The sequence below is a fragment of the Mirounga angustirostris genome, unplaced genomic scaffold, assembly GCF_029215605.1.
Source record: "Mirounga angustirostris isolate CCGP_5_RB_7025 unplaced genomic scaffold, mMirAng1.0.hap1 SCAF_12, whole genome shotgun sequence".
Lineage (NCBI taxonomy): Eukaryota > Metazoa > Chordata > Mammalia > Carnivora > Phocidae > Mirounga > Mirounga angustirostris.
Window position 1 is genome coordinate 52,499,920 of NW_026991720.1, and position 16,306 is coordinate 52,516,225.

At 42.2% G+C, this 16,306-nt stretch overlaps 1 protein-coding gene across 1 annotated transcript in view; it reads left to right on the forward strand.

The window, feature by feature from the left end:
* Positions 1-3,490: 3,490 nt before the first annotated feature.
* Positions 3,491-16,306, forward strand: part of RAPGEF5 (Rap guanine nucleotide exchange factor 5) — a 230,985-nt gene continuing 218,169 nt past the window's right edge. The window contains exon 1 of the mRNA XM_064575177.1: positions 3,491-3,721. Within this exon, the coding sequence (XP_064431247.1) occupies positions 3,491-3,721 (231 nt within the window). The remainder of the gene's footprint in view (positions 3,722-16,306) is intronic.

A 16,306-nucleotide genomic window follows, 5' to 3' on the forward strand; every position in this document is an offset into this window, starting at 1 on the left:
TATTGCAGAGAAGATCTTGGGACATACGAGGTCCTGAGTTGGTCATCTTTGTAAGATACAATGGGTAACACCACCTGAAGTACTTTTCTTCTCCTCCTAACACATGTTAGGCCCGAGGATCTTTCTTTGCAATGTCTGACATCTCACCTCCCCCAGTTTCCATTGATCCCACTAATTCAGACCCTCATCTCTTTGTAGTTAGTTAAATGTCAGCATTATCTTCCCAGTCTCCAATTTCCCCTCACTGCAAATAGCCAATAAAACATTGTGTTTTCTTACCATAGGTATTTCCATAAATGTTAGCTTTGACCATTGTCATTCTCTTAGGTAAAAATAGGCTCTGGTACCTGAGTGGCTCTGTTTGACTTGGGTGATGTTGGCACGTATAGGATTTACATGTTTTGTTTTGTTTTTTAACTTCCAATATTGCAAAACTAGGAGATTTTCTGTAAAAATCCAGATTAAGCTCCTTCTGAAAAACTGAGTTCTCATATGTGGAAAAATTCTTCAACTAATATGTTCTTGATACTGAACAAAAGAACAAAAATCAGGTCCTTGTAACATTTACATTCTTGTTGTGGAGAAGCAGATAATAGATGAAATGAATAAGTAAAATATAAGGAATCTTGGATGGCAGTAAGCTCCGTGGAAGGTTAGAAGGAGATAGAAAAAGGAGCGGATGGGAAGGGCTACAGTTTTAAATCACATGGTCATGGAAGGCCTCACTGAAATGGAGACATTTTAGTTTAAAAAAAAAAAATGAAGGAATACAGGAAGGGAAACATGGATTTCTAGAATCTTGCTTTCAATAGGGTAACCCAGAACCATCTGTGGCCAACTAAATTTATATTAATTAAAATTAAATTAAAATTAAAAATTCAGCTTTTTAAGCACACTACATTTCAGCCACATGTGGCTACTGGTACAAAACAGATGGAGAACATTACCACCCTTGCAGGAAGTTCTGTTGGTTAGCATTGCAGACAGAGGGTACAGCAAGTACAAAGGTCCCAGGTTGGGACATCGCTTGATTTGAGCTAAATGGTGGCATAGCTCTTCTGTTTACACATTTCTACATTCCCTGCTGTCTGCCTTATATTATGGCTGTGTGGCAATTGACCTTTATCACCTTAACCCAAGCCAACTTTCCAAAGGCCCTTACAGATACTGAGTTTTAGACTCTTGATCAGTGCCCTAGAATCCATGGGATAAAGTCTCAACTCCTTGGTCTTACATTGAGAAGCTATGTGAAAGAATGGGAAGACCAAGAAACTGGGATACAGAACACCTATGTTCTATTTTGGAGCAGAGTAGGTTCATGGTGTGATTCAATAGGTATTACCAGGGGTGATCTGGCACAAGCCATAACAGAGTTATGTTGACCAAAAGTGTCCTGGAGCACCTCTACTGGACCAGGACTAAACTAAATGTCTAGTGGACCTCTAGTTGGTGTTTAAGGAGGAAGTCTGGAGTACGGGGTGGCATTCTGGGGCTCAAGACGATGACTGATTACCAAATGGAACGGAAGTACTTAAACATTATATAAACTGATACAGTCTTTTTTTTTTTTTTTTGAAGATTTTATTTATTTATTTGACAGACAGAGACACAGAGAGAGAGGGAACACAAGCAGGGGAAGTAGAAAAGGGAGAAGCAGGGAGCCTGACACGGGGCTTGATCCCAGGACCCTGGGATCATGACCTGAACCGAAGGCAGACACTTAACCGACTGAGCCACCCAGGCGTTCCTAAGATGGTATAGTCTTATATGATAACACAAGGGGGATTTCAACCTGGAATAAATATATGTGATAGGTATTTGGAAACTGGAATGGACTATAGAGTTCATTGCAGAACTCTTTCCAGTAAACACACACAACTGAAGGTGACAGGATTTAAAGCCTTCTGCAGTGTCTGACCAGCATGCATTCTGATATTTTCTTCCAGCTTCTCCATTATGCTACCCCTCTCTCTCAGCACTATGACATATTCAGTGCCCAATAGGTTCGGTGTCCTACCACCTTGTGTTTTTCTCATGCTTTTCCTCCTTACCTGAAGGATCCTCATCTTTCTTTTTGCATGATTTAATCTTCTACTCTCAACCTTACGGCATAGCTCAAACACCCTTCATTGACTTTTTTTTTTTGCCCATCTCAGGCCAGAAACGTTTCTTACTTCTGTGGCCTGGAATGCTCATTCTCCATACTCACTTGGCAATTACTAAGAGTACAAAGCAATATCTTTGTTTTTCTATGTGTTTTTCTACTCCTGGGCGAAAATCTTAAGTTCCTTGAGGGCAGAGATCACACACAGGTCATTCTTCTTTTTTCTGAACTTGGCCATATTTTCCCATATGATGGCCAAGCATCTACAATGTGAGGGGCTGAGGGTACAGTACTTAAACCAACTGAGAGCTTTGACCTGTAATCCTTACCTGCCAATTCTTTTTTTTTTTTTTTTTACATGAATAAGCTTACTCAATTTTAACAAGTCTTGGGCAAAGATGGGACCCCAGTGTCCTACTGGTAAGGAGTAAAAGCCCTAGCTGGCCCTTGTCAAAGACAGACTGCATGGGGATGTGAAGATTCGGGGCCATCTGGACTGTAAGGCCCTGCTGGGAGAATTTCACTCCAGATGCTCCACTCTTCCTAGCTCCTGGAATGGCGTAAACAATGATTCACACCATGGTAGGCCTATGCAGTTTACCAAGCACATTCATCACATGCATCAGGCTTTCAGGGAAGGTCAGGTTCCAACACGTTAACTGAGATTCACCTTTAGGTCAACAGACTTGCATCTCTTTTGCTAAACACCTATCCTAGCCAACGCAAGTTTTCTCCCCTTGTTCTTTAGCGATGAATGTGCCAAAGAGGGGACAGTGTGGAGGCAATTCTGTCTCAATGGTGTTTGACTTGTACCAGAATGTAGAGCCTATTTTGAAGTTCTTTGGCAAAAACCGTTTTGAGGAACAGCGATTACGGTTTGGGTCTAGACTGTGCAAAAAGCAAGGAGGGGCCCAGTTCACACGGTCCAAGTCCAAATCAACCCAGGCTGTTAGGTAAAAGGCAGTGAGGGGAGACTTTTCAGCCTCAAGGGAATTGGGGGTGGGGTGGGATGGGCATTAGAGTGGGTTTGGTGGAGGATTCCAGGAATCCCGCACCTGTGGATGAGCGGGTGCCCAAGCTGTCCCACCCCTTCCTCCTGGGTTCCGGGAGTGGCTGAGGGGGGCCCGGCGGCTGGCGGAGGTGAGCCGCCGGAGGGGGCGGGGCGGGGCGGGGCGGGGCGGGGCCCGGCGCACCTGGGCGGAGAGGGGGAGGTGCGCGGGGCCGAGCCTGCCGGGGGCCGCGGCGCGCGCCAATGGGCAGCGGCTGGCAGCGCGCCCCGCGCCCGAGCCGCAGTCGCGCCCTCTCGCTGCCTGGCGAAGGCGCGGACGGCGCGCGGAGGCGAGCGCGGGGGAGACTAGCTGCCGGCGCCGCAGCCGTCGTCAGGGCATGAGGATGGCTGTGGGCTCCGTCAAGATGCAGCCGCCGTGCGAGAGCCCGGCCCTGGCCGCGGCGGCGGCGGTGGCGGCGGCGGACGGCGCCCTGCGCCGCAGCCCCAGCGCCCGCGAGCAGGAGCGCGAACAGCCGCCGGCGCCGCCACGGCCGCGGCTGAGGGACCTGCCGGCGCTGCTGCGGAGCGGGCTCACGCTGCGGAGGAAGCGGAGCGCCGCCGGGGCCCGGGTGAGTGGCCCGGACCCGCCCGGCCCGAGTGGGCACGGGCGGCGCGCACGTGGAGCCCGCGCCCACTCTCCCGGGCCGCAGAGGGGGCATCTGGAAGTTGGGGAGGTGGCGGAAGGGGCGCCCTCCGGCGGGGTCCCGGGACGGCGGGGTCGAGGGGGTGCGCCGCCCACCCCCGGTGAGCGAAGGCTTCCCCTTCCCCCACATGCACCTGACTTAACCCAGGGGCGCCTGGATGTAGAACGGCGGACCGTGGGCATCGCCGGAAGAAGGGCCGTTTGCCTCTCCCAGAGGGGAAGCTGCAGGTGTCCCGGACCTCACAGTCCGCCAGCCCTGTCCCGACAGCAAGCCCCAGGCCCCACAAATGGGAGCCCAGTTCGCAGGAGGCGTGAGACGTGTGAGCTTGTTTGGGACGCCCGGTGGCAAGCGCTGGGCATCGGGTCTGGTTGTGGCCGCAGCTACCACCACCGCCACCGCCGAGGTGGAGACGCAGGAGTTGGAAGTTCCCGGGCGAGCTTCTAGCTCCTGGGTTCTGGCGTCTCCAGCACTTAGTACTTGGTGACGCTCCCTTGAGCGGGCGGGTGCACGCCCCCCACGCCGCCAAATCTTAAATATTGACTTCCCGATGGTGTGTTCAGATACGATTTCCTGGTGAGGGAGTGTCCCTGGTTGTGCATCTACGTGCATTTAATGGCCTGAGCAGGTCGGACATGTTTTGTTAAGAAAAGCGGGATGGCCTGCTGATTTTCTCCTGGGACCTTTCACAAGCCTCTCACTCAGGAGGCCCTGCTGAGGCCTCAGGCCAAGGGGCTGACTTTACTTGGGTTTCCCCTGCCCACCAGGGCTTTGGGGCAACTTTGGTAGGTTCTAGTCAGTTCTTTAGAATTTGTCACCATTAAGCAGGCTTTACTGAGAAGATGCAACAAGGTAGATTTGGGGGGGGGGCTGTAATACATTGAAGTCTTGGTTGCCTGCTTTAAAAGAAGACCTTCCTTGCTGGACGACCTGTAGCTCTTACAAAGATAGGTTTGTGGAAGCGTGAGAGTTGGAGAGAAACCTTTGTTTGGTGTGGCTTCCTTTGGGCGAGAAGGGTATGAATTGGTGTAGGTCTTCAGCCTCTCCAGGTTGTGTTTCGGCTTTCTTACCCATTTTCCTTCCAATGTAGGGATGACTGTACATGATCTACCTCAGAAGGATATTCTGAGGATTAGCTGGATGTAGGACGTCTTAAAGTCCATGAGCAGTGGAGTTAAGGAATTGCCCACAAGTGACCTTAATGTGGGGCATACCAGATTGTCTGCAAAGAAAGCCAGGAAATGTGTCCCAAAGATGTGATAGCTAAATAAACACAAGAAACAGAGTTATAGACTTTGCAAGAATCTAGGGAAAAGTAGGTCAAATTGTGTTCCTATTATCCTTGACAGTTACTTTTTCATGGCACAGAATACTGAAGACGTGAGGGCAGCCAGGCAATCTGTGACGGGAATTGCTGAAGGTTTCTGTATAAATAGATCTGTGTGTTCATCTGCATAAAGGCTTGTGTTTCTTGCTGCCTGGGATGATGTTGTGTGCCTTGCCAATATACATATTTGCTCTTCTTAATTATTCTGAATGTGGTTACTTCTAATAATACATACTTCATTAACCCTTCTTTGATCCTGATACTATATTACTTTGGGACATTCCAAACACATTTCATCGTGCATGGCCAGTTTTTTTATTGGGGAAAGATTGTCAAAATTTCCAATGTTAGAAACCCATACTTTTCAACTATTTCCCTTTCCTTTGGCTTTGGAACCTTACCTTTGTGACTTTGGAACCTTCCTTAACAGAGATAGGAAGGAGTTTGAAAGAAAGAAAAAAACAGGTGAAATGTGTACCTGTATTAGTCTGTTCAGGCTGCTGTAACAAAATACCATCGACTGGGTGGCTTAAACAATAGAAGTTTATTTTCTCACAGTTCTGGAGGCTAGACAGTCCAAGATCAAGGTGCCAGCAGACTTGGTTTCTGGTGAGAGCTTTCTTCCTGGCTTACCTTCTGTCCGTTCCTCAGTGCACATGGATGGAAAGAGAGATCTCCCTCTCTTCCTTTTAATATAAGTCCACTAATCACATCATGGAAGCTCCACCTTCATGACGGAGTCTACCTTGGAATACCTCCCAAAGGCTCCATCTCCAAATACCGCCACCGGGATAGGGCTTCAACATATGAGTTTTGAAGGAACACAGACATTCAGTCCATAACAGAAGGTTTACATAGGAAAGAGAAAAACAGGCAAAATGTCTGCCATACCAGCTGGTGAGCATCTGGGGTCACCTGGTTAGCCTTTTAATTAGATCAGAGATGCTCATGCAAACAAATTATGGCTTAGATCCTTCTGTGGACTTTTAGTTTTATATTTTATGGGCTGCACCTCCAGATTATAGCTGAGTGATTGTAGGGACAAATAAACACAAATTTATTACCACTGGTTAAAAAAGCAGCTCTAGGTATTACACAAGTTGGTAAGAAGGTTTGCAATTTCTGTATTGACCAAGATTTGATTTAGGAATACTTGTGGAACTTGTCCATGCTGCCTTGGGCTCTCACAAATCTGGACAATCTGACATCAACTGTCATCAAGTAAGCTCTTTGTAGGTTGTGTTGCCCAACCCATGTGCCTTGTAGGCTGTCTCTTACCTGGAAAAATGAAGCTGACATTTGGTTAATACAGCAGAACTCCTGTGTGCCTTGGTGTAGTCACTTCTAATCATATTGAATTCAAAATGCAAACTGATCAAGACTCTGCACTCTTTGGGCTAAGTGGGGAAGGACTACAGTTCGCTTTGTGGGAGGACCCTAGCTATCTCCTAAAATAGTGGTAAGATAAGGCACAGCTTGAATTCCCACCAAAACCCTTTAGTCACTTTTTAAAAACTGTGTCATGGAGATTATGAGAAATAGTATGATAAACACCCAACCTTCAACACTTACTAACATTTTGCCAGTCTTGTTTCATTTATTTCTCTTCCCCACTTTTTTTTTTGTGGGTGCTGGTGTATTTTATTTTATTTTATTTATTTTTTTTTTTTAAGATTTTATTTATTTATTTGAGAGAGAGAGAATGAGAGAGCATGAGAGGGAGGAGGGTCAGAGGGAGAAGCAGACTCCCCGCCGAGCAGGGAGCCCGATGCGGGACTCTATCCCGGGACTCCAGGATCATGACCTGAGCCGAAGGCAGTCGCTTAACCAACTGAGCCACCCAGGCGCCCCGGTGCTGGTGTATTTTAAAGCAGAATCCTAAACATCCTATCATCTCACTCATAAATGTGTCAGTTTACATTCTCTGATAAGGACTTTTTTCTTTAAAAACAAAAACAAAAAACAAAGACTTCTGGTGTTTTTCATGCCTAAATATATTAACAGTGATTTTTCTTAAAGATTTTATTTATTTGAGAGAGGGAGAGAAAACGAGAAAGGGGGAGGGGCAGAGGCAGAGGGAGAAATAGACTCCCCGCTGAGCAGGGAGCCCCAGACATGGGGCTCAATCCCAGGACCTGGGATCATGACCCGAACCAAAGGCAGATGCTTAATCGACTGAGCCACACAGGTGCTCCTTAACAATGATTTCTTAATATGATTCCCATATTCACATAAACTCAAAGATCTCTTTTTATTTATGATCTGTTGGAATCAGGAACTAAACAAGGTCCACACATTGTATTTGGTTGTTAGGTTTTTAAATCTATTTTATTTTATAATAGTCTTCCTTCCCTTCTTTTTTCATGCCATTGATTTGATGGAGAAAGACAGTACAGGTCATTTGTCTGGTAGAATGATCCATTTTCTGGGCCAATTTCTCACTTGTGTCATTTAGCTTGTTTCTCTCTTCCCCATGTCTCCTATAATATGGCAGTTAGATGTAGAGGCCTGATTAGATTTAGGTTCAAAGGCGAACATCCTTTGTAGATAGTGCTGTTAAAATCTGTTGTATCACAACCACAAGACACATGATGTCTGCATATGTCTCTTTTGGAGATGTTAAGATTGATTAGTAGGTTCTTACCTTTCTACCTTTCACCTAATGATTGTAACATCCATAGATTGTTGTAGCCTAGATCCATTTCGTTAGGGATTGCAAAATGGTGATGATCAAAATCTATCAATTCTCTTGCATTTATAATTTGGAATTCTGTCTGTAAGGAACTTACCCTCATGAGCTTTTTGTATCTCCTGAAATTCAGATTGTGTAGGAAAGACAGGGAGAGTCTTAATTTTTTTCCTTTTATCAATTTTCTGAGTACCCTAACAATCTCCCATGATAATCGATGAGTTTTTCTTCTTTAAGTATTATAAGAACTTATAGATCTCAATTTATTTGTTTCAGTCCATTGCAATCAATATTTTTTTGGACCCACAAGTTGTCCTTATCTGCTGTATACTTTTTACAAGGCCCCAGTAGTCTCTGATACCGTTCTTGCTTTTTGGCACAAGATACTCTAAGCTTATCTTGTCCATTTCCTCCTCCAGACCTGAAATCAGCCATTTTCCCAAAGAGTCCTAATTCTTTTTACTGAAAACCTTTTCCCTCCAACCTTTGCCTCTCTTAGTGGTTGTGTTATTTTTTACCTTGGTCTTATGCCTTCCATCTTAAGTTTTTGTTTCTTCTTAAATTCTTCTCATCAGGCTGCTTCTAAGACTGTCATTTTCTCCCTCTAATAAAATAGCTGGTAACTACCATTCCCTCTTTCTATATATACTGTCAAATTGCTGGCTTATTTTGGGCTTTGGCGGCTGTGATCTTTTCTGCAGTGTTCTACCACTTTCTTCATCTCTTCAAAATCTGTTTCATTTACAGCAGACAGAATGATTCACCAATTGTGTCAAATTGACTGTTCACCAAACAGTGACAGTCTGCCTTTGGATTAGTCTTCTCTCCCCTGATTTCTTCTCGCTCAGGCAGGGTCCCTGAGGCATGGCAGGTGCTCTTCAGACTTGAGAAATTGGAAGAACAGCTAGTGGCTCTCTGCATGAGGTTCTCTCTTTTTCATTTGTAGTCTCTACCCGGATGATTCCCTCTCAAAAAAGAACAAGGTAGCCTGTTTCCTTTGTCCAAGCTGGAGTGTCTTAGGTGTGACTTAACACCCTCCCCTGCTGGAACTAAGACCTTATTGACTGAGAAACACATACTGCTTCAAGTTGTACCAGTATGCCCGATTTATAGTCATTTTGTAAACATATCTTACAGGCAAAGCATATAATTTTAATTCGTTCTTTGTATTTAAATTCAAATCAATGGCTAACACCTCATAGCACTTAATGATGTGCCGTGTGTGTTCTGATACAGACTTCATTTAGCCCTCACAACAAACCTGGGAGTTAAATGCTATTATCTGCATTCTACAGATGAGGAAACTGGAATAGAGATGGAACTTGCCAAGATCACAGAGGCAGAGGGAGGTTTGAATCTAGCCAGTCTGGTTCCATACATAGTCTCTGCTCTGAATTGACTCTCTGGTTTTCCTCAAATGCACTGAGGACAAAGGGTCTATTTTAGTCTAACTTAATTAGCCTTATAGTACCCGAGAGTACTATATTACCTTACCACTCGGAGAGTGGTCAGTAAATGCTGTCGATAATGCCAGACGCTAATCTTTCTTTCATTTGAGCACTCTGAGTCTTGTGATAGACCTACTGGGTGTGGGGGCAGGGAGAAGGGGGAAATATTGTGGTTATAGGTGAATGGTAACTAATATTGACTAAAATTAAAAGTAGCATTCAGTGTGTCATAATCAAGTCACCCAGGCCCACCTCGATCAAGGCTAATACAAAAAGTTTGTGAATTCACCTGCTTACTTTTTTCTTATCTGTTTATGGTAGCCTGCCAGAGATCAGGGCCATTAAGGGAGGCGTGCATCTTCCAGGGAAGGTGAGTCAGATCAAATATGAGGGACACGTGATGATCTTATTTGAGAAACATTGACTTTGTACCAGCTTAAACCTTGATATTATAAACCTATGTTGACCATGGCTACGAATAAAGTAGAACTCCACGAATACTACCTCTAAAAATATTTGACAAGAAAGAAAAGAAATTATAGATTCATTCTACTTTAATTTCATGTAAATTCGAGTAAAAGACCTCAATGGCAAGTTAATGCCATATTTACTTTCTTTGTCTCTCCTCTGACCCCTGGCGTAGGCTTTGTTTACACAGTTAGATCCAAGGAAAGGAGCCTGCGCTATGGCTTCAGAAACTGGGTTTCCATCCTTGCGTTAGTTATTCTTGGAGTTCTCCAAGCCTCCACTCTTCCTCCAGAATGACATACATCATGGGTCAGGCTTTTCCAAGAAGAGAGACAATGTATGGAAAGTTTGGGGTACATTGGAGCTTAAATTTTTCCTTCCCCAGCTAGATGCTTATTCTGGGCAAATTGACATTTATAGACATATTTATAGGAATCTAGTAACAAAAAAATTTTGCTTTTGTATGCAATGTCAGATTTCATGTTTTTAAAAAAACATAGTATCCTAATATATAGTGAATATCTTAGGTGTTAGCTAAATACTGGTACCATAACAAAATATTCTGTTTCACATTTGCCCTGTTTCTTAAATTGACTTGGCAGTAATTGGTAACTTGTGTAGCTGAAAATAGATGGAAAGGTGGGAGATAAGTCACTGGTGATGACTTTGAGTACTTGTGATTTTTTTTTTTTTCTCAATGTTGCATAACAACCTTTGTTAGGAATACCGATAATCCCAGCAATGCTATGTGATCTAGAACTAGTTCGTGAGAAGTTAGAAAATTTCATGTGAAGGCAAAGTAGTTAAAATCAATGACTTAATTTTTTGTGGTCAATTATTATTGTGATAAATAATTCATAAATGGATGTGAAAAAGGGATGGGCTACAGACACCCCTGTGGATACTGGCATGTCTTTGTCAGGTTAGGATGTCAATAGTCCCCTAAAGACAGGACGTATTTTCACCTCTGAGGAAACTACAGTCTAGAGAAGTTAAGTAGGTTTCCCACGGTCACCCAGCTAGAAAGTAGGAGAGGCAGAATGGAGCCCAGGACTGTCTGATTCCAAAGACTATGGCCTTTGCTCGATACCGTGTTGTCGAAGACTTTGACATAATTATAGCCTGTGGTATACTGAAAGAGTGGATGCACAAGACATTTCAAGGTAGTGTAAAACATAGCTCATTTTCTTTCCGGTGTCTCCAGTAATGGCTTCCAGGATCAGTCTTTAATTACTCACAGGGTTGACAATGGCTTGGGCAGCAGCTGTCCCTCATCTTCCAGCAATACCAGCCATTGTACAAGAAAGAAGGCTTGGCATGACTCATCCCGGAAGCCATTGTTTTCCCAGGAGAGTTGGAAGCTGACTAGTTCCCCAGTACAAATGTTCTCGGAAATTTATAAAGCAAGCAGGTTCCTTTCCTGGCATGTCTAGAAGATGAAGAAAAAAAGGAAGAGTTTCTTGTAACCCAGGATTTGGGTTCCTGATGGCAACTTGTTTGCTGTTGAAGAAACTTCAGGAAGTAAGAAGTGTGCATACTTGTCAAAGTAACTGAATCCATTTACAATTGAATAAAAGTATAGAGAATATACAAATATATTAATAAAATGAAACTTTGGTGTGTTTGCCTTTTAATGTGGTATTACTACCTGAGGCAAATGGCTCATAACTTTTATTTATTTATTTTTATCCCAGGCCTTTTTAAGAATCAAAAGATAGCACCCCAGAAAAATGCACGTATAGATGTACTTTTTGCATCTCTTTTCAGAGGACTTGTCGATATCTTGATCCCTGGTCACCACAGACCCTCTAAAAGCCTTTCCATACTCTGTCTTCTAGAGAGTACCACCATGGTTTTATAATTATTTTACTTTTTATCTTTACTTCTAAACATTTAGCATAGTATTAAGCACTCACTCAGTTGTCAGTAAATATTTCCTTGAATTAACGTATTTTATCAGTGTGTTGAATTAGAAATTATTCGCCTCTGAATGTAGCAAATGCTTCCATGGACCCTGGTGGTGGTGGTGGTGGTGGTGATAACTGTTACTGTTTAACAAATCCTCATATCACACTTGTGGTGTTGGGATTGTTTGGAGTACTCCTAACAACTTCGTGTGGCAGTTACCCTCCTTGTCTTCTTTTTTCCCCAAAGAGGGGAACAGAGAGGTACAGAGGTGCAGATTTTAGTATCTCCCAAAATGAGGTACAGAGAGGCTAAGGAAGATGCCTGAGGTCACCCAGTAAGTAGAGAAGCCAGGAATCCAACCCAGGAAAACAGACTCCATATTATGAAGTCTACCTATTCTGCTGTATCCCCTCTCTAAATAAAATAACTAACGAATTTCTTTAATTACAGTCTCTCTTTTTTATTTCAACGCTTTTGAAATAGGGATGTATATTAGAATTCATGTGAGCATTTAATGGGATACTTTTTCCCCCTGTGAAGCTATTATTAAATTGATGGTATGTCTTAAAATTTTGGTATCTTAGAATAAAAGAACTATAGTAAGTCATGTTTTAGTTTTTAAGTGTAGCTGCATAGTTTATTTTTAGAAATATCGAAGTAAATCACAGCTTTAGAAGGTGCATATAAACACAACCGTGTCTATTTATGAAGTGTGAAAAATGTGGTTTAAGATTATATTAACAATTTATATGAACACTGATATTGCTTGGGTAATAATTTAAATGTCAGGGGAGAATAAATTTAATATTTACCTACCAAAAGCATGAATAGTCTCAGAGTAATGTTGGAGACTGAAGAAACTGAAATTCTTTTAAGTGAAATTATATATATATATATTTTGTATTTCTATGTTTTTATATAACTTCTTATATACAATATAATATAAATATGAATTTATATTATGTGTGATTATATATAATTTATAATTTATTTTTAAAATTATATTTAAATTTAGTTTAAAATTTAAATATTTACACTTTAATTTATAATTTATCGTATATAATGTATATTATATAACTACATAATTTATTATTATACAATTTGTTATATAATATATTGGTTTCACAGGTTTTTTAAAGTAAAATTTAAGTTAAACTTCTTATATAAATTTATTTTTTTTAACTAAGAACTATGAATATACTGAAATGATAATAGATTTAGACTTGTCTTTGAGTCACCACTTTGTGTGGTGAGTTGGCAGATCTTACCTCCTGTGACTCAGTTAAACTTTTAAAATTTTGTCTGCTTTGTTCATGAGGCATTGGCTTCTCCCTTATAAAAATGCTTTTCATTTTGCACTATTTGTCCTAGAAAAAAGCTTTACTAAAGTTAAAAGTTCCGAAAACCAGGGCTTCTGCAGTCTAGCTGGTTGTCTTCCTGTATTTTTTTTCTAACTGGTCTAGCAACTTAAACTCCAGTCCCATTGGTGGTTTTGTTATTCAGTTGAATTTGACCTTGTCAAATCATTTACCTGCAGCTGTTCTGAGGTGTACATGCAAATACTTGTGATTGCCCAACGCTTACACCTTTGGTGCTGACTGTAAATTTGTTTTACTCTCTCCTGTTACTGTTGCGGGAAGTGAACAGCTTATCACTTCTGTTTGGTCTAACACTCTAAATGTTGACTATAATAATGAACAAACACTACAAATGGTTCACTCCATCATTTTGTGCGAATTTATATATAGGTATGAAATCTTTGGTAGAAAAAAAAAAGGAGGGAAGATGTGTGATGATACCTTTTAGAAACTAGGGCAAGTATTATGCCTATTTCCATCTCTTAAAATAGAACTTGATTGTGACATAGTAAACAGTGTTCTATATGTTTGTCACTTAATAGCTGTATGACCTGGAATAAGTTAAATAACCTTTCTGAGTTTCTGTCCCTAAAGTGGAATACCATTGCTCTATCATGAGAATCCGTAGTGAATGGATAGGGGACCAGTTTTCATTTCTTGTTCCTTGTCTGACCAAGGTCAGAGAAGTGGTCTTTCTCCACTGAGATGCCAGTTGAACCCCAGAACACTTTGGGACCTACCTTAGACAGATGGAAAGATGGATCATTAATATTCACCATATCTCTTGAGTTGGGGAGGGGGAAGATAATGCATTAGTAGAAAGAGTATTTGAAGATGCAGGAAGAATCTGATTAAATCAAGAATCTGTCATGAAAAGAGTAAAAAGAACATATCTATAAATCTATTTCTAGAAGATTAAATTGTTTGGCCATAAACAGAATTCTCTGAGAGGTATCAGAAGAGAACTTATGACAGCCAACCCTTTGTGTCCGGGGAGATCTTACCAGGAAGTTTTACCTTCTTTCAGATAAGAGGTTTGTTGCTATTTCTTGTCATCACTGAAAGCTGTTTCTCTGCCTCAAATTAGCATCAATATTTGTTTTCCTCTACTATTTTAAATTTATCACAAATCTTCAAATAGCACCCATTGAAGCATTCACATTTCCTATTCTTCTTGGCACATAGCTCCTTAAAAAAAAAAAAAAAAAAAGCAATCTAGTCATAGTCTAATCTACCTTGAATATCTCATGAATTTTGAGCTTAAAAAAACCCAGCAAATTCAGTTCATTAGTAGTTGGCTGTTCACTCTGCTGTCTTTTATATAATGATTTACATTTACAAAATGCTTTCACATACATTCTTATTTTCCTGTTTTCATAACTTTGGAATAAAGCATTCCTTTCTTGTATGGATTCAAAGGCAAGTTACTGAGTTTTTTTATATGCCACAACCTCAGCATCTGTGAAGCAAAGATAGGATGGTGAGACTAAGTAAATTAATATGTGACGGCTTTAAGACAGAGGTAGTTATGCAGAGAAAACCTAGTGTGGGCTGCCACTGTTGTCATTACCATCATCATCATCAACATCGTTGTCTGAAATAACAGATCTGAGGGAGTCCAAGGTCAATCCCTTTGAAAAGCTGAAAGAGCTCTTACTGGTTGTACTGATAGCAACGGACTAAGAAAACTGAGGCTCAACCATTGCTGTCTTACTGAAGATCATAGTGAGGAAGTTAAAAGAGTGAAGGGCTCTGTAGCTTGGACTCCTGGTTAGTCCAAGGGTCTCTGTAAGGTTATCTGTGGACTCCCTAAAGTCCCTGTCTTTAGCTCTCTAAAGCTAAAAGAAGACCTTTCAAATTTTAGCATACTTGAGAATCCCTGGAGAGCTTGGGAAAACACAGATTCCAGGGCCCCCACACTTGGAGACTTTGAATCAGAGTCTCTAGCATGGGTGGGGCCCAAGAATCTGCATTTATGTCAAGTTCCAGGTGATGCTGCTGGTCCATGGGCCACACTTAGAAGCACTGGTCTAAAGGGCTGCAAGAGTTTGGTGACCTTCATAATCAGAAAATTACTGAGGCCAGGACTCTACCTGGTTTTCTGTTTGCCACTTCCATGATGGAAAACCAAACCAAGATGGAGGACCATGACTGTGAGAATTTTATTCAATTAATAATATTGGAAACTACCCCTTATTGGTTTCTACAGACTGACTGGTAGTTAAAAAGGAAGTGATAAACATTTGAAACATAAAGTGTTTATGGCATCTGTGCTGATTCTCCTGTTTGTCCATCCCATGTACTCTCTACCCTTTTTTGTTCTGCTCTGAACCTTGGAGGCTGCCTCTGGGTGTTCATCATTGGGGACTTTGGTTTGGATTCAGTCAATGGAAGGCCAGGAGAGAGAAGTCAGCAGTATCTGTCCCTTGTGCTCCTTCTCTTCAGTGGTGATGGTGGTGACCATCTAGAACTAGCTACCACTGGGCAGTCACTCCTCAATCGCTTGGGTGCTCTCCAGCCTCCAGGGAAACTGTGTCTTTTCCTAGTACCTCCCACTTGTGGCTTTTAAAGCCTTGTTGTTTCTGGCCCCTGTGTGCTACAACATCTCCTGTGGGGTCTCTGAACCTTGCCTGCACATCTTTGATAGGCTCTTTGCTGAGAGGACCCTTGCCTGATGTAGGGGCCCAAGGAAGAGCAGCGTTGGGAAGAGTGACAGTAGAAGGGATAGTCTTGGGGACATTGGCAGTGATTGAGGCGAGGAATCCAGCCTCTAGCCCCTGAAGTTTAAGTAGAAGATGAGGGGTGAGGAATGCAGGGAAGGGGCCTGGCCTCTAAGGTGATCTGGGCTCAACAGAAGGTCCTGTGAGGTCCCCGGTAGGAAGCTAGAACTTGTGCTAGAATATGACAGAGTGCCCGTCCTGCCTCATTCCTGTGCATGCACTTGGATGGCTGGGGTTCAGAATCAGAGAAGCTTTTACATGAAGAATTTACATCCCTTCTCTATGATTGCCTTAGTTTTGTTTTTTGGTTGTTTGTTCTTTTTCCCCTGCCCCTGCCTTTTTCTCAGACACCCTTAGCATTGCTAGTCTATACATAGGAGCTATAAGACCTTTATGTGGTACTTTGATCTTGGTTAATTTTATTGCAGTATATTGAACATGTTCTGAAATGCCTGGGAACACTGCATTCACAAAGTAACAAACAGTTGAATAGGATAATTACACCTTCAGTTCCTTTGCCCAGGGGTTCCAGTGGTGGGCATGTCAATAAGATAAAAACCATTTTTCATGGTTTTGGTGCTCAGCCAAGTCATCT